At 31.4% G+C, this 18801-nt stretch overlaps 3 protein-coding genes across 8 annotated transcripts; 1 reads left to right on the top strand and 2 right to left on the bottom strand.

The window, feature by feature from the left end:
* Nucleotides 1-943: 943 nt before the first annotated feature.
* On the bottom strand, nt 944-7354 carry LOC138178469 (prohormone-4). 3 transcript variants are annotated; one of them, XM_069110360.1, is made up of 5 exons: nt 7215-7354; nt 6830-7136; nt 4534-4665; nt 3770-3922; nt 944-3682 (listed from the first exon to the last, which is right to left on the bottom strand). In XM_069110360.1, exons 2-5 carry the CDS (start codon nt 6957-6959, stop codon nt 3489-3491), a joined length of 609 nt encoding a protein of 202 aa, XP_068966461.1. In that variant the 5' UTR covers nt 6960-7136; nt 7215-7354; the 3' UTR covers nt 944-3488. The 3 variants fall into 3 exon arrangements, with proteins under 3 accessions (XP_068966461.1, XP_068966459.1, XP_068966460.1); XM_069110358.1 differs by having other exon boundaries at nt 7201-7335; XM_069110359.1 differs by having other exon boundaries at nt 6830-7067; nt 7174-7314.
* A 1602-nt stretch (nt 7355-8956) lies between these two features.
* Vps50 (vacuolar protein sorting 50) lies at nt 8957-16751 on the top strand. The gene is made up of 9 exons (XM_069110293.1): nt 8957-9217; nt 9435-9950; nt 10022-10704; nt 10779-11157; nt 11239-11529; nt 11604-12074; nt 12154-12275; nt 12339-12528; nt 12600-16751. Exons 1-9 carry the CDS (start codon nt 9173-9175, stop codon nt 12708-12710), a joined length of 2808 nt encoding a protein of 935 aa, XP_068966394.1. The 5' UTR covers nt 8957-9172; the 3' UTR covers nt 12711-16751.
* Arf51F (ADP-ribosylation factor 6) lies at nt 14346-18492 on the bottom strand. 4 transcript variants are annotated; one of them, XM_069110365.1, is made up of 6 exons: nt 18348-18492; nt 17559-17670; nt 17296-17399; nt 17018-17216; nt 16756-16938; nt 14346-14479 (listed from the first exon to the last, which is right to left on the bottom strand). In XM_069110365.1, the coding sequence occupies exons 2-5, from the start codon at nt 17638-17640 to the stop codon at nt 16796-16798; spliced, it is 528 nt and encodes a 175-aa protein (XP_068966466.1). In that variant the 5' UTR covers nt 17641-17670; nt 18348-18492; the 3' UTR covers nt 14346-14479; nt 16756-16795. The 4 variants fall into 4 exon arrangements, with proteins under 4 accessions (XP_068966466.1, XP_068966465.1, XP_068966464.1 ...); XM_069110364.1 differs by having other exon boundaries at nt 18152-18456; XM_069110363.1 differs by having other exon boundaries at nt 18244-18456.
* Between the last annotated feature and the right edge of the window lie 309 nt (nt 18493-18801).

The raw sequence follows: 18801 nt of genomic DNA, 5'->3' as shown, positions 1-18801 counted from the left end.
CGATAACTAAGATGGTCAAAGTGTTATTATATGTATACGTGTATGCGCTGTACACCTCATCGACTGGCAGAAACATCCGATAATGCTTGTTCACGCTACGTTACATATTCTGCGAACAAAAACTCCATTAAAAAAAATATTCCTTTTTTTCATTTTTAAATATTCTCTGCACTAATTGAAAATGCAACATTCCTTTTTTTCATTTTATACGGTAATCCTTTTAATTGAATATTATGGACGGATTATGTAGATATGTTCTGTTACAATGATTTACAATTTGTCTAATATGCTTTATTAAAATAAATCCTACATTCAATTAAACTACTATTAGTAAAACTGTACTATACTGATTAATAAAAATATCATAGAATAATATAATGACAAATATATATGTATATCTAATACTTAAAATATATTATTAACGAAACACAGATGAAACGTGATGGATTGTCTTTGGTTTAAATCATATGGAAGAAGCAAATTGATGATTATTCGCTGTAAAGAATAGAGAGAAGACGTGGCATGTACAAGCATTTTAGAGCCCGTCGCTTGAAAGCGATGGAAATATACCGCGCCGCACATTGTACGTGTTGAATTTATTAATTTCAATTACCACCGGAGATGAACGGTCTTATCTTAAATATAACACGTCAAAATTGAGGATAAAGGGAAAGGAGAAGAGGAGAGGATTTAGAAAGGATCAAGGCGTTTACGAAGCGGAGATTCGAAGCGCCTTGATCCTTTAAAAAAAGTCTCGATACCTAAAGCTTACACAAACTTCCCTCGGAATTTTGTCTTCGGTCCAGGCCCTACTTTGGACCGTAATTGATATCTAGAGGGAATGTTACATATCTCTCTTTTCATCATTTTTTCTTCGCTTTTCTTTTATATATCAAAATAATATATATCTACTATCTGATAAAAGTGACTCCTCTGTTGATACGTAATTATATATATAGACTTATTTATTATTAATTAGATGATATATCATTGGTTGACTAGAAGATATTACGCTTAATAGATAGAGATGCATTTCATCACTATACTGAAGTCTCTCCAGAGTGAAGCCACGTTTAATCGTTCTCCGTTTTATTTGATATGTATTTATAGTTTCGAAATTTCACAAGGGAACTTTATCGTTAAAACTCGTGACCTATTCTTTTTCAAATCCTAAAAAGACTAAAATAGAGAACTGGCTTTCAGAGAGAATTCGGCATTCATCTCCAAATTAGATTACTGATATGTATCTATATTGATATGTTGTGTTGCGTTACCGTAATGAAAATATTAATACATCATAGCATTGTATACTTGTTTCGTCATCATCATCATCATCGTCTTCATATTCATATTCTTAAGTAAAGGACGCGTTATACCCTGAAGGAACGCGATACGATGCTCGATTTGTACCTGCTTCGCTTCTCATGTTTAAAATAGATATAATATATGTATATGTAGATTTTTATATACATATACGTGTATAGGTGTGTACATGTACATGTATGTATAATTGTATGTATTCTTTGATATAAATGATTCGTATATTTATACTCTACTAAAGATCAATCGTTTGAGTAGCAAGAAATTTATATTCCTCTATAACGTGACTCATAAATTAAATTAACAGAAACGTAATTAATCGAGATAATCTTTTTGTTCTTTCGCATTGATTTTTCTCTGAATTAAGTCAGAATTTATATCTTGTGTCGCAGTAGCATTCTAACAGAAACAGTCGATAAAGATCGCATGTAAGTAGAAAAATCGATTCAAAGTCCTTCTGATTGTTGCAGGTTTTTGCATCGATCTTCCCGTATTACATATTACACCAACGAAAGAGCATGTCAAAACGCGTGTGTTTTACAATATTACAAGATACACGATTAAATCATACTGAGCGGTTTAACAAAATACCTTTAGATGCGAATCAGGCTTGTCTACGTATTTCCGTTTGGTCCGTATCGACGAGGGTTAATCGTATACAAGCATTTCATTCAAGTAAAACCAACGGTAACTATTATACTCTATAGAAAGAGATACTTACAGATTCTTAATCATGTTCTAATCATTCCCTTGTACTTCAAGTATCAAAGTAACTTCTCTCGAGTATATAATGGAAGAGGTATTATTTGAGATTTTTCTGATTGTCCCTCACTTACTTATCTCTGGGTAATAGTATATCTTGTAATGTTCTGTGAAATATTAATTAATCTAAATGTTAGCCGGCGAGATACTGGTGCAAAATCTAGAAACATCTCAACCTCGATACGACGAGAAACTGAAATCCGTAGAAGGACCTTTATATGTGGTACTGTACCAGCAGTAATTATCCGGTTTTATAAGCATGTAGAAATGCAATAGATAACGTGTGTGTGTGTGTGTGTGTGTCTGTATGTGCGCGCGCGCGCGCGTGTGTGTTGTACACAAAAATTTCTGTAGCGAAAAACACATGCAGTGTTCCAGCTGCTAGACAGGTCTCGCATCATGCATGAGTTTATGTACGTCACTATCTCCAATATCACGAATATTAGCCACCAAAGCACAGCTTCGGTAATGTAATAAAATACGAGTAGAATGGGAGTCTGACAATGTAGTAAAATCAAATTCCATTAATTATTCGTTTCTTGTATGCTGCGCCAGGCACGAAATTACAAAAGCAAAAATAAATCTTAAAACGCGTTCCTAGTTTGGATTTTTCTGAAATTGTTAATTACTAATTAGAATATTACATACATATCGTTAAAACGGAATGAATTAATTTATAAACGAAATATCTAAATGTTTCCTCTCTTCGTTTTCATATGATTCTTCGTGCCTCGAATGACGATTGCATGTCGACGACGTCATGTCAGTCACGGAAACAAAGCGACAATTAATTAGTATCGATCGTAGACTACATGACGTCGAATAGAATGTTCCAGTAAAATATATATAATTAATGGGTTTGGTAATCACAAAGCTCTCGTATCGCCTCCATACGCGACCATCCTATTCACCGTCAAACATTGCCATCATTTCTTCAATTCATCTTTCTCGTTTTTAATTCTACGTAATATGTGTAAAAAGTAGAACGTTTATTGGAGTAAAACGCGTGCCCATTGCAGCGCGAAAATGAGTGACGTCGCATCGATAAAGGTGCACAGATATACAAACATCGACCCTTGACATTTAAGGAAAGTTTAAACATTCAGTACTCCCATGCCTCTCGGTAACGATAGATATCTTCCCCACTTATCTCGGTGCTCACTCAACGTGTTTTTTGAAAAGTAAAGAGAGGAATAAGATGACACCGAAAGAAAGCGACAAGGGAACTTGAAATGGAGGAAGAGGAGAAGAAAAGGGATGGGAAAAAGAAGGAAAGATGTAGGCGGCGATCATTTCGCAAAGGAGACTTGCCAAAGAATCTTTCAAAGCGATAGGATAGTGCGATTGTAATACGATACAGCCAATGTTATAGCGCCTCCGCCGTGACGTTCCAAGAAAATGCCAATTCAGTCGAGAAAACCGGTTTTGACGAGCTTTTCCAGGAAAAACTTCACATCCCCCAGCTCTGAGTCCTTGATACCGATTGATTTCAACATGCCTAAATCACCATTCTCCACCGCCATAAACACAGAACGCAAGTGTTCCAAATCGGAGCGCATTAGATGCAAGGCTGCACCAAAATCTTCGATCGTCTGAGATTCTACGAATTAGAATTTATCTTCTTTCAAATTTAATGCTCCAAATTTATTTTAGATCGATTTATCTTTATGAGAATTATAGTAATTACCAGAAAGCGCTATAGCAACTGCATTCACGCCACCAAGAGGCTTTAGCGTATCCCGTGCCTTGGTCCCAAACAATTTCTCGAGATAATTTGGACCGTGACTTGCCAACAACGACTGCAGGAAACTAGCAGTCTCCTCTACCGGTGGTCTTTTTGCTAAAACAAGCAACAAAACGGTTTACCCAAACATTACATGAATATACGTAACACTTGTTAACATTAATCCTGGTTCTTTCTTCAACTACATATACAACTCTATACAAATTATACAAATTTATATCTATATCTATATATCACAGTAATCATTTCCTACTTGTACAACTTTATAGCTAGGGAACAGAGAATCGATGTTAAAACTCAAAAGATAATAGGTTCGATCTAGTGATCATATAGTCTGCTAATAGATAGGTAGTCGGACAGTAGTTAGGGACGAATATAAATCAGACGTCTGATACACCCGAAGCTCGATACGTTTCTGCCACATGGAAACTTCCTCGTAACCTTGTTCCTATTTCATTGTTGTGTGAGACGAGTTCCCTGAATTAGTCTCCTCTGTTTAATAGAAGTTATAATCTTTTCTTTAACGGGAAATTAGCAACATTCTATCTGTTAACACTAAAAGAAAATGGAAAAAGAGAAAGAAAGAAGACAGAGAAATAAAATAATGTTTAAATAGAAAACAAAGAAATATGTGTAAATGAATACAAGATCAAAATGTTATTACGTATGGACGGTAATAGAATCAATTAAGGGACAGGAAATTTTACCAGCTGTGCATAAACGTGAATCTTCGTCGTATCCATCTTGACAGTCGGGAGCTCCGTCACAGAGATACTGAATCGAGATACATATACCCTCCCCTGGACACTTAAATGGCTCGTAGGGACGACAAGCATCTCCTGTAACATGGAATTATCACTAAAATAATAATAATAAGAATAATGATTTTTTTTTATTTTTGTAACTATTTTATACCTGCTATCATAAAACTTTTATTTTGTAAAATATGTAATATACGTACATAAGATACACAAGTTGTATAGTATAATATATATGGAATTTATAGCATGTACGTAAGCGTCCATCAGATACAATAGTTCACAAAAGTATTGGGACAATTACCATAGAAAATTTTTACGTATATATTATATATTATAAAATATTTTGAAATTTCATTAGTACTGTAATGAGATACGACAATCACAATTATATTAGTAAAATTTCAATAAATCTAGAAATATATATAGAAAATACAAGATACGTAATATATTCATAAAATATGTTTACAAGTGTTCCAATACTTTTGTGAGAAACTGTACATGCCTGTTTCATGTCGCGTGCGATTCGTGTTGAATATCACATATACATACATATAATCATATACAAGAGCACGCGCGTATATGATTGTCAGTGTGCGCGTGTGCATTAACTTTGTAAGTGGCAATGCCCAAATTAGAATACATAGTCACCAATAATTGGTGGTTGCCAGGGCGGCTGATATTGACCGAGCAATATAACATGTATTATTTAACCCTGCTACAATTTTCGAATCTTTACATCCAAACAGAAAGTCTTCTAACGTTCCAAGAGAAACATTAGTGTAAAATTAAAATAATAAATTACGTATATTAGCTGTATATATTTTTGAAATATTTTTTACTGAAATTAAACAATTTTTTAACGATACAAAGAAATCATCCAAATCCGAAAATGATTGAAGGAACGTAGCAAAGTTAAAATTGATCTAATTCTTTTACGTTCTTCCTCTCATTTTCGACCCAATTGCATTTTTCTAACGTTAAAAGATATTCCAAATTTAAACCAAATATGAAAAAATTCTTATTGGTATGCATGATTTCTAGCGTTAACATTTTTTTAGAATATTAGAATTCCTTTTCGTTTGCTGAAATATGAATAAGATTGAAATATGAAAATTTAAGGATCGCAGCAAAACTTGATAAAAAATCGCTTTATTGGAAAATAAGGGTACGTGCAAATGTGTATGTACATACTTTTCGCAGCCACTGTAAGTTGCAGAAACGACGTAATTCGAGTTCGCAACAAGTTGTTAACTACGAGGAACTTCACGCTGTTTATTGCTCAAAGGAATTTGCCATTGATAAAGTAACGCTTATTGCTGGCGTCGATTACCACGTTGCGTTGAATAAACCACGGACAGAGGCCGTGTCACGAAGATGAATCGTGATGCGCTTAATGTACCACGTGGATTCAAATTGCCACTTCAATGTTGTTATCCATCGACACAATGGACCGTCGTATCAAGATTAAAATGTACACGGTATGTATTGTAGAGTTTGGGTAAATGGTAGATATTACTTTACAAAGAAAATGGATCACTATCGATATCTATTTTATATGTACGTTCGTGAATGTTTCTAACTATTATACAAGAATAAAGAAATGGCTAGAATTCTGCTTATCCGTATTTCGTTTATACGAACAAGTTAATTTGTAGTTGCTATGGTTGAGAATATCTTGTAATGAACATACATATGTACTTATTTGTTTGTGTCCAAACTAGATTATGGAAAGAACAATTGAATATGATACAGAGGCGACTCAATGAAGCTCAACTTCGGTTTTTTAAATATTAGATCTATTATAGGAACTAGATAACAACAGATGAAAGGAACATCATAGGAACTGTTCTATAGTTTGATATGCTCGGATAAACGGAATTCTTCCAAAATCTTCTCTTTTTAATTTTTTAATATACATATCTCATTTTCACTTCTCGTTACGCGATACTATATGATCCGATTCGAGATATGACAGTTGCAACCGGTAACGAAAATTCCTTACGGTCGTGTTTGAAAACATGGATCCATAACACCTATCTTTTTATATACATAAATGTGTAAAACTAGTTATATAAAGCAAACAACACGTAAAATAAACTATACAGCTAGTTATTGACTACTGCGAATTCTATGGACTAAACAAAGGTGTAACTCTAAGAAAATGTGTTGACTAAGAAAATCAAGGTTGCATATGTCCACGATTATCGGGAAACTCGAAAAACGGCCACGATTATTCGCTTACCTGTACGTTTGGTATTGAAGTGACCATAAAATCGACTTAAGTCGATCGCCATGATAGCACGAGGGAAAATAACGCAAGCACTCAGGGCGAGGCTAAGCGCAGCCACGCTAGTGCAGAACCTCTGAACCATTCTCAGCAGACAGACGGTTAGACTATACTCTCAAGAGACGAACGTGTTTCACTTCGCGACCTTCCCTTTTTGTTATAACCCTGAGTACAGGAACACAGATGAACTACCCTCTATTAACAAGAGAACAAGTCAGACTTCTTCGCTTCTTTCTCCAGCTGTGAGATACCGTACGATATGCTGTAATCAAAGTGACGATCTTTGACGAAACACTGACCCCTTCAAATGGAACAGATACACGTACGCAAAGAAGGATACTTTATTCCGCTTCACTCTTTCTTCCTCTCTTTTGACTTTTTCTAATTTTCACAGCCACCCACCGTCTCTTTTCGACACCGAGTGGCTGGCGCGTGACGCGGGGTGCACAAGCACTGTGAACACACCTGCGTATATACCATATACCATATATCTCATACCAACTACATATTATACCCCCTCACCCCACTACCCTTTACAATCACAAGCTAGGTGGTGGGGAGTACGCAGGAAGACGTTTGACCAATCACACAACAGGTCTTGCTGGCCGCGGCCAATCGAAATCAGCGAGATCGAATGTTCTACCCTGGAACACCTACGCGACCCTTTTCTACCACGTCGCATCGATTTCAACTCCCTTGTACCCGTACGTAACTTTTGTTTATCGTCGTTATAACGTTGCGTTTACGCCAGCAGAATAGCATGGCTACCACTACTGCCACCCTTGGGAACCGGGGTATATAAACGTTCATGGAATTTTTAGGAATATAATACCGTTTAATGGAATTAACACGCAACCCATAACAACTCCTGGAAATTTCGTCGTCTATGAACCAATCTTCCTACCCTGATATCTATGTTTCTCCTTTACTTCACGAATCGCTTATGTGCGTGATAGTAGCAGACGTAGCTTTGAAATTTGCTAAGAGTTTCTATGTCGTGTTGTAGAATTAAAGATACATATATGAAAATTTAAGAAGGGATACGAAAAAAATTTAATAGAGTTCTAATTATCTGTTTCGTATCTTGAATGGATTAAATAAATTTTATTTGTATTATTCATATAAATTATGTATAGATATAAAATTCTGGCGTATTTAAAGGATAAAGGCTTTCACAAAATTAAGATTGTAAGAACTAGTGAAACAGTAAATCACTGTTCAGCCTGCTATAGTGTAATATGTAATGTATCTGTATGATTATTATGCATATGTATGATATATATATATATATATATATATATATATATATATATATATAATATTTTATATATTTTTAATTATATTTTTTATAATGCAAACATATATATATAAATATATATATACAATATCAAACATGACTTGTTAAAGGGCAAATTATTATATACTTTTATTATTTAAAAGATTATATCAGATTATATGTAATAATTTATGTAATACAAATATGTAATACAAAGTATCTTCCAGTTATAAAGTGAAACACATTGTGCATAATGATTATATTTGTGAAGAAAAAAGTTATAAATTATGATCGTAAAAGAAATTTGAAAAACATAATATGGTTTATTGAGAATGGCTGTTTTAACGTGGTTCTTAACTGGAGTTACGTATCTCCCTCAGTAGAAGAGGTCAACTATAACGTAGCCTCCGTAGTCTACAAGTATTAAATCTTGATTATGAAAGATCTTTTTACTTCCAAGAAAATATCCTAAAATTGTAGCAGATCTTTCATTGAAATATTTAAATAAAGTTAACCTTTTGTTTACTATGTAAATTACAAATACATACATATATTATTTTTAAATAACTCGTATAACAATTTAGAGTTTCCCCATATAATAAATTAGTATTATTAATCACTTTCTTTATTGTTTCATTTTTTTCATTTAACAATAATATTAGTTATATATCTGCTATTATTATGTTTGGGAATAAAGAAGGACCACAAATTGAAGGAAAGAATTAGTATTGTTTGAAATCCCAATATTTGAAAATCTATTGTTGATAACACCTATAATTCGCGCGGAAACTTCATACCGAACATAACCTGAAAAGATATTGATATACATATGTGATTCAAGTATACGCAATGTGTAAGCATGTATACGCAATAGATCTGATATACTTACAAGATGGGGTTAATTAAGTAATTACGGAGAAATGCGAATATTAATTACTATACGAATTGAATGGATAGAAACAGCAAGCTATCGAGTAAATAGATGAAAATGTATTTTACTGAATTTTGAAGAAATTTACAGTATGGAGGACTTAAAATGTAAATTTTTCGGTCTTATTAACAAGCAGGTAAATAAATTTGTATAAAAATTTTACGTTTAAATATCTTGTATTGCAATGTAATTGTAAATACAACTTTCGCTCTATTCGAGTTATGCTTTAGGTTATGTTGTACTACATTTGTATCTTTATAAACTTTCAAATGAAATACTTTGTTAATGTTTAAGAGAAAAACTGTTCTAGGATAAACTGATACAGTGTATTTGTATTTTCCATTGTTATTCAGAATACAACCAAAATTCCATTAATGGGTTTACATCCAGATCTACTTAATCCATCAGAATCACAGAAATCAGATGATATACAATCAGAAGCTGACCAATCAACAGAAAGTGAACCTATCCCTGATCAAGACATATTAGAATCTATAGAAGAGATTTATTTTAATACAGACCATAATTTTGATCCTTGTAGACACGAATTGGAGAAGTTACCAAAGGTGTTGCAATCTAAAGAAATTGAAAAATGTTACAAGAAACTGAAACAGCAACATCAAGTTGTTTCTAAGAAAGTTCTACAACTTATATTACAAAAGCAGAATGCTTGTAACAAAGAGTTTGAAAAAATTTTACTGATACAAGAGCAATTACAGGATGTGTTAGAAATTTGCAGAATGGGAAGGGCAGATTTAAAATTAGCTGAAAGGCAATTTACTACAGCTAGTTTAGGAATATTAGCAAATTATCAAAAAAGGCAGATCATAGAAGAATTATTGAATAATTTAAATACTATCAAGACATTGGTAAGCTCATTTGACTTATATTTATTTACTTGATGAAGCAATAATGGGTTAATTATTATAATACTTTGTAGCAACGTACAGGAGATAGATTACAGGAGTTATTAAATGAAAAAAATTATCCCAGAGCAATCTCGTTACTTTTAGAATGTCAAAGTGCTGCACAGACATATAAACATTTCCATTGTATTGCTGCTTTAAATGGTAAATTACAGGATATTTTAGAACAAGCAGAGGAAGCCTTGGATGTTACACTATCAAAGATGTGCACGCAATTCGATGTAACAATATATACGTCTATTCAAGAAGCTTATACTCTATTAGGAAAGACTCAATCTGCGATGGATCAATTGCATATGCATTTTACTGCTGCAATTCACAATACTGCTTTTGCAGTTGTTCATTCGTATGCGGGCGGAGATACAAAGAGACAATATAAACAACTTTGTCAGTCAGTGCCCCGGGAAAGTTGCATTATTTGTCTAACAGAATTGTGTAAATCATTATGGACAATATTAAGCTCTTATTATTTGGTAGTAAATTGGCATAACACACAAGAAAATAAAGTTAAACTTAAAGCTGATGTAAAAGATTTAGAAGAGACTTTTAGCAAACAATATGTGAAGCATAAATTAGAAAACAGTATGATTCGTATATGGCATGACGTCGAAATGAAGATTTCGATATTTTTAATGAACGCTGATTTAACTTACATTAAATTTGAGCAATTTGTTCAAGTTTTAGGTATAGTTAACAGGTAAATGCTTAACAGGGGTTTTATATAAGTTTAGATTAATTTACGTATACTGTATTAACAAAAAATAATTACAGATTAATGGAAATTGGGGAGGAGTTATGTGGTTTTAAGTCAGAAAATCTGCAAGAATCTATAAGGAAGCAATCATTGTCATATTTTTCTCATTATCACGCGTCGAGACTAGATGAACTCAGGATATTTTTAGAAAACGATGGGTGGGAATTGTGCCCCGTGAAATCGAATTTTGTGGCAACTCAATTACAGGAATTTAAGAGTTTAAAACCATCGCTAAACAGTTGTAAAGTATGGAACAATTTTGATAACTCTAACGTTGGTGAAAATGATAGTCCTATAAGTATAGAGTGGATTCAGAAATATTTAGAAGGGGGGTCATCGCCATTCTCTATAGGTCTAGATGATACCATGGATGAAGATATTTTGATAAGTAATGAAGTACGATATTTAATTTAGAAATATTTTATTGTCCTTATACTAATTGGCCATGTAATATAAAAAATAATCTGTATTAAACAGGATAATCCTCCAGAATATTTTTCGGATGAATCGGACGATGATATCCCTGATGAATTAAAACACGAATACGTTGATGATTCAGATCATGTTAAAACAAATAAAAAAAAGTGTAAACTAAAACAATCAGGGCCCATGGTTACAAACACAACACTAAGTATATTGCGCGTTTGTGGAAAGTATTTGCAAATGTCTAGATTATTACGATCAATCGCAGTTACGGTTATACAAAGTATGATACAGTTTTACGAGTTATGTTTTTATACTGTACATTTATTCTTTACTTCAGATTTGGTAAGTTTTGTTTATTAGTTACTTTTCTATTAAGATATTAACTTAGTGCTAAGAAATAATATTCTTTCCCACAGCAAATAAATAGTGATTCTTTATATAGTCCAAAACTGAAACTATCTCTAGCAAGAATTAAGGAGAATTTAATCATTTGTGAAAATGATACGGAAGATAACATTAAATTAAATTCCGATAAAGTACGACAGCCACAGCTCTCTTCCATTGTAAATTTATCGCAACCGGAAAAGCTTCACGGTTTGACTGAACGTGTCGTAGGAGTGGAATCTCTAATATTTTTAGGTCGTCAATACGAAAGTTTGAAGCCGTACTTGGAACATCTTATCGGTGCTAGCCCACAACGTGGTTTCCTTCACCAATTTTATATGCAAACAATAGCATCGAGCACGGATTTAAGGAAACCGGTATATATGGCGGTTGCATCTCGAGCATTTGATGTTTCAAATATTTTAAATTTAATGAATAAAGTTAATTGGGAAGTGACTGACGTTATGTCTCAACATAGTGGGTATATCGATGCATTACTTCAGGTATTTATTTTAAGTACAAATATAAATTTTAACTTCACTTGCACTGGCACTTGCACTTAAGAAATTTTTTCTTTTGTAGGAAATATATATATTAAATGAAAGATTGAAAAACATTGGAAGTTGTCTTCCTTTAGCGGACGATGTATATAACGCTGTCTGGGAAAATGTGGCACATCTAATAACTCATACATTAGTAGAGGGGTATGTTACTTTTTTACTTACAATCTTTTTATCTTATTTACTTATATCCATTCTCTATTACAGATTTTCTAATGCTAAAAAATGTTCGAACGGTGGCAGAGCACTAATGCAACTCGATTTTACGCAATTGAAATCGAAGTTTGAGACATTGACTTCTTTAAGGCCAATGCCTCACAGAGAATATGTTGAATTATATATTAAAGCTTACTATCTTCCAGAGAATAGTTTGGAAGAATGGATAAGGGAACACAAGGTATTTAAGATTATATGTTATCTAACTATGATATTCTTATTTATTATTAACGTATTTTATTTATCTTGCAGGAATATTCTGTGAAACATTTAATTGGCATAGTTTCTTCAGCTTGTCAAAATAATAAAAAAACTCGTCAGCGTCTAATTGCATTCATAGAAGAACAACGGCCTAGTAGATAGCATAGGTCTATATATTATAATACGTCTCAAGATTATATCGAAATAGGAATTGCATAAAGGACGAATTTTTAGGAATAATTTGAAAAGAGGAAAATGAAAAGGATATATTTTCTTCGTGTACATATTCGGGAACTTTTACTATATCACTAAAGTAAGCAAGCTCATTTAAGAACTCTTTAATTTTCTTGACACTTTTGTTTACTCAGTGCACGGATTAAATCCATCGATATGGGCTCTTAAAAGGATGTTAGTTCGTAAAATTGAAAGTATGTGATAAAGTACGAAATTGTTAATTCTGATGTATGTCAATACAATGTAAGTAATATTGGCTAAAGGAATCTCATATCGAAATTTAGAGTCGCAATCAAATTCATAGAGTAATATTATTACAATTAACAATTACAAACTTCTCACATTATGTTAACGATATATATACATATATATATTAATATATATTAATATATATATTAATAATTATATATATATATATAGTTAATTATTCAGATCTATTAAAACATTGTTGAAAGTCTGAATAAAAAAATATCTGCACTTTGAATCTCAAAGAAGGAATTTAATGTTATTGGATCTGTTGATAAAAAATTTTTGCTCGTCTCGAGCCTTTTCACTCAATCATTGTAAAGCAAGGTGTACATAATTTTATTTCATATTCATTTTATTTTCATAGCTCTTTTTATAATGTAATAATTATATATATATATATATATATATATATATATATATATATATAATATGAAATATTTTTTAAACATATATATTATTCCACATAAAAATTGTAGTTTTTATAAAGTTATTATGTTTTAATATTTTTATGACCAGAGTTTATAGATCTTATAAAAAAACACAATCCATTGTCAGATTATCAACTAGATAGTTGTAATAATTTGTAAATATTTAAATAATTATTTCTCGAAATTAAGTGCAATTATAACTATTTTGTTTGAAAATATGATATTTTACATTTTGAAAGAATGCTTTTATAATTTAAAGGTGTCTTTATTATACAAATAATAATAATAATATACAAGTACATTTTTGCTGGATTCATCGGTTTCCAATTTTGTAAAAATTATTGTTATTTATCTATATAGTATTCAATGTAGCATTACATTTATCATATATTTTTATATCCTTTATTTGTACTAAAAACCAAAAAATTCTATTGCACCTCTAATTACTATTCGTATTTTAACATTCAACTTCGTTTTGAGGAATGTGTTTGTTTTTAACTATTACACCATTCGAAAATTCATATAAAGCGATTAATTAGTTCATTGTATGATTATCTATAATCTGCTTTATACTACCATTTTCAAAATAGAGAAATAACTGAAAATACTCTTCCATAAATAATATTCCAATATGACTGAAAAATGTTTCGTTCCTTTTTATTTAATGACTATGTAATTATAAAATTGGTTAATAATGGTGCATTGAGAATTCTCTGGCTAATAGTATTATGGGTCAGCGTTTCCCAATTTTTTTTATCTATATGGATCGTATCTACTTTAAGTAAAATTTGTTTAAGATTAAAAGACAGTTGTGCTCTCTAAATTTATCTATTCTTTCGTTTACGGAGTTAAATTACGTATGAAATATGGCCTTTATATATTATCCTTTTAATTTTTATGAAATAAAGAACACGATCCATGGAGTGTAAACGTTAAGAAACGCTGATAATTGTATTGAAGTAACCAATTTCTTCCTTACTCCAAAGCGTTTTATATCGAGCCCTGCATTCTGAATGGCCCCTGTTAAAACAAATCGTTGGAAAATGTAGCTGATACATATATGTGTGAACTAAACAATGGAAATATGATGATACCAAATGCTTACTTTGACAATAAGCCTATTTGACAATGTTATTTATTAGTATTGCGTTAAAAAACGTATGCTCTAACTATAATGAAAAACGCATACGCCTTGTTTTTCTTTTCTTTCTGCTCATTTTTAAACCTAAATTCAGTATCTTGACTATAAATGCTTTTGTTATTTCACACTGAATGAAGAATGAATAAATATATTACTGCTAGCTAAAACTCGCTTTGTTATTAAAAAATTACTAAAAATATTTATTTCGAATTATGTATTATCTGCTTACAGGATTCATTTCATTTCAAACTTTGGACATTTTACTAATAAAACGTGTACTCTATGATCAATAAAATTTCAACATTCGATTTAATTCAATTATAAATGTTTAATTCATTCAAATAAAGTTTATTGCCAAAATATATTTGTTCTTTTGTAATATTAAAACGTGTGTGTTCTTTTTAAAAAATAACTATTTTTTAACAAAGTTATTTTAGTTACAACTGTTACGTTTCTTTTGTTTTCAATTACAACTAAAAGAAACAAATATGACACAATATTATAAACCTTCTTATACGAACGAAATTAGTGAGTATAAACATATACATAGAGCACTGCTCAATACTAGCACATACACCTTGAAAGAACAGTCTATTGCTTTCTTTCCAAAATTTGTGTACTGCTTTTAAATATGAGCTAATTTATCTTGCACATTAGTTCTCACCAAAATACAATACTTAACATTAATGGTACGGATGCCAAGAGAAAGAATCTGACAAACTTATTATATTTGTATTAATTATTACTGCGGTAAAGTAATACAATTTGTTAAAATACTAATACCCTAGTTTATATTATATCATGGAATGCAAATCAAATGTTGACATAGAAACAGAGCGATAGAATAACGTATACCATCGTTACTCTACTTTCAATCGCTATGTAAATATGAAGCTTGTAGAAAAGAAAGAATTGAATGATGTTGAAATATTCGTTTTGTTTAGTTAATAGCAAATGTTGATAAATATGTTTATCACTCTTATTCTACATCTTATTATCAAAAGGAAATGAAATAAGACGCACATAGAACACTGTCTGGCTCTTTTCTCTGTGACCTAATTCTAGTTCTGCGTAATCCGATCGCTTAACTGGTAAAAAATATTGGCAGATATAATGCTGTTACGTTATTAGTAACATTGTTTCTATTTTCTTCCTTTTTCTCTCTCTTTCTTTTGAGCTCATGGTATCAAACCCAGTAGCTTACCATTTGTGCGTACAGAACAACTCCATTTATGTATGTATAAGTGTACGTTTGTACATCTAATGCGTTTCAATCGAAGTTAAAGCACAAAAAAATACACAATGTCAGAAGTTGCACTTTTTTTCTCCTTTTTATCTTTTTCGAAAAAAGAAAAGTCGACTGATATGCATAAAAAGTTGACTCAAATGGAAGACGATTATTAAAAAAAGAAAAAAAAAAGAACTGACTGTCACTACAAATATTTTTTAAAAATGAGATTGATAGCAAAAATTTATCAAAGGAATATTTCTGTGCTGTATAAAGTCATTAATGTAAGTGCTTTGAATGTTTACTCACATATATCAGTGGGATTATATGTATAAATATTATGTGTGATACATATTACATAGCATGGATAACAATCAGTGATGAATGAATGTTATGTCCAATTATTCTGGACGATATTTTAAATTAACTATTGCATAAATGATAATTTCAAATTGTAAAGATACTTTTTCTGAATGTATCTCTTAATCTCATAAGTAGCTCTTACAACTTTTTGTATTCTCTTATAATTAGTATCCCGTAATGCGGGATATGTACGCAAATATATATATAAATTATAGTAAAATGTTGGATGTGATAATCTAATCAATATTGTTGTATTAACTATTTTCACGGACTTTAGTAAACAGTTAGTAACAAAGTCTATATCTTTTGGTACTTTGATAAATTTCTATTTATATAGTATTAATATTACTGAAACGCACCATTTGATGTTAATGGTTACTTTACGTTTGCTGTAGTACATTGGAAATGATTTCCTCTTTCTCTCTCTCTCTCTCTCTCTCTCTTTCTCTCTCTCTTTCTCTCTCTCTCTTTCGCTCTCTGTCTTATGGATCATAATGATCATTATCAGTTTTGTTACAGAGCCTCTACATGATAAATAAAAATGACAATACAAAGCAAACGTACATCTTGGTATGTGGCTAACTGATGAAAAATAAATATTTGCTCATAATTTATGATTACTGGTCAACCATGTAAGGCCTTCATAAAGCCCATCTCCAGTTGTGGCACATGATGGCTGCACATACCAATTTCTATCTCGTATCCTAGTTAAACCCAGTTTTTCTTGTATTTCATGTGGTTTCATTGCTGAAAAAATAAATAAAAAATTATTTATATAAGACAAATATACGATTACTAAAGATTTATGAGATACATTGATTTATACCATCTGGAAGATCTTGTTTATTTGCAAAGATTAAAATAATAGCATCTCGCATTTCTCTATCATTTATAATTCGATGAAGCTCCTGACGGGCTTCATCTATTCGATCTCTGTCAGCACAATCTACTACGAAAATAAGTCCTTGTGTTCCAGTATAATAATGACGCCAAAGTGGACGTATTTTATCTTGTCCACCAACATCCTACAATGAAATTATTATCCTTAGTGAGTTGAACATTTTCCAAGCTATATTTAGAAGATTTATAATTACTATTACTTACCCAAACATTGAACTTAACATTTTTATAGGTAACTGTCTCTACATTGAATCCTACAGTTGGTATAGTTGTTACAGACTGTCCTAGTTTAAGTTTATATAGTATCGCTGATATGTAATTAAGGAAATGTTACAAGAAAACATGATTCAAAACATTCTTTAGTCTTTTGCAAGGATTTTATTACAGAGTTTCATGTAAAAGAAAGAAACAGATGTGTGTGTATGTGTATGCATGTGTGTGTACGTATATCTATGTAAGAAGGATACTAGTTTTCCCAGCAGCATCCAATCCTAGCATAAGGATTCGCATCTCCTTGTTGCCAAAGATCTTTGACAACAACTTGCCCATCTTGCCAGCTGCTTTCTAGGCACCTGGCACCTAAAGTTCAGAAAGTTTACCTTTAAAAAAAAGTCATTTTAACACATAAAAAAGTTTTATATGAACAATTCTAAAAGGTTTAAAAAATATTTTCCATTACTTCACTAACATCTCGCTTCTTTTATGAAATTTTCGTTGGAACTATAATATACTATGAATGAAAAACTTCCACAAATATCTAACCTCTATTTAAAATTGATTATTTCAAATGAAATATAATATTTCCACAAATAATACGATTTATATATTGCCGAATTAAGAAAGCTCAAGGACGTTCTTCCTAACCTATCAAATACCGTAAATAGAATAAAAATAGACAGATATTAGAAAAATACTAGCGAATAAATAAATTCACGGTATGTTCGAGATCTGAATGAATCTGTAGTTAAACTTTGCTCATTTATGTAAAAAACTAAATATTTATGTAATGTAATGTCCAATAGTTGTCACGATAAATAGTCTAATTGGTATTGTGTCTTACATGACAATTGATGACGAATTTTTTTTAAAGAAATCCTTCGAGTCAGCAATACGAGAAGAGTGTAACTTGAAGCAAGCATAAATGTAACTCACCGAAATACATTTACAAAGGGCGAGTACTTTATCATGAACGCGCAGACATATCACATCACTAGACATAACTTATTTATATTACAGCTGTAATATAGCAGCATTACCGAAAACGTTATTTAGGCAGGTACAGCATGATGTCTCTTCGTAAGTCACAAGCAAACACGCATGTAACTTAAATGAAATATTGAGATCAGTTCGGTATGCATCGAGTACTGACAGGGAATTTGAAGCGCCACCGTATGTTACCATCTATTACTAATACCCAATTGGCAATACATTTGAAAATTGTATTCATACATAAAACATGTAAGGGAAACTGTTTTAAATCTCAATTTTGAAGTAATTTGAAATTTTCCAGTATTATGAAAATTTGAATCACTTTGAACACGATTCAATATTTAAAACGTTGACTGCCACACAAATTTTATATGCTTTATTTGTAACAAAATTGAAATATATACACCACAATATATAATTTTTGCAAAATATTGTACCGTATTTGCGTGCTTTTTTCTAACAATATTATCTACATATGTCATTCACATTGTACACAACTTT

The sequence above is a fragment of the Bombus flavifrons genome, chromosome 3 (assembly GCF_040668555.2).
Source record: "Bombus flavifrons isolate JBK064 chromosome 3, iyBomFlav1_principal, whole genome shotgun sequence".
NCBI lineage: Eukaryota > Metazoa > Arthropoda > Insecta > Hymenoptera > Apidae > Bombus > Bombus flavifrons.
The sequence above is the reverse complement of the archived record's forward strand: the minus strand, read 5'-3'. Positions and strand labels throughout refer to the sequence as shown.

Bases quoted from the DNA above. Each gene is read 5' to 3' on its own strand.
- LOC138178469 (XM_069110360.1), bottom strand. From the start codon at position 6,959: ATGGTTCAGAGGTTCTGCACTAGCGTGGCTGCGCTTAGCCTCGCCCTG. The intron at 4,666-6,829 runs GTAAGCGAATAA...TCCATGTTACAG, and splicing joins CTTCAATACCAAACGTACAG to GAGATGCTTGTCGTCCCTAC. The intron at 3,923-4,533 runs GTAAAATTTCCT...TGCTTGTTTTAG, and splicing joins TTCACGTTTATGCACAGCTG to CAAAAAGACCACCGGTAGAG.
- Vps50 (XM_069110293.1), top strand. From the start codon at position 9,173: ATGGAGGACTTAAAATGTAAATTTTTCGGTCTTATTAACAAGCAG. The intron at 12,276-12,338 runs GTATGTTACTTT...TCTCTATTACAG, and splicing joins ACTCATACATTAGTAGAGGG to ATTTTCTAATGCTAAAAAAT. The intron at 12,529-12,599 runs GTATTTAAGATT...TTTATCTTGCAG, and splicing joins AATGGATAAGGGAACACAAG to GAATATTCTGTGAAACATTT.
- Arf51F (XM_069110365.1), bottom strand. From the start codon at position 17,640: ATGGGCAAGTTGTTGTCAAAGATCTTTGGCAACAAGGAGATGCGAATC. The intron at 17,400-17,558 runs GTATCCTTCTTA...ATTACATATCAG, and splicing joins GGATGCTGCTGGGAAAACTA to CGATACTATATAAACTTAAA. The intron at 16,939-17,017 runs GTATAAATCAAT...TTATTTTTTCAG, and splicing joins TAAACAAGATCTTCCAGATG to CAATGAAACCACATGAAATA.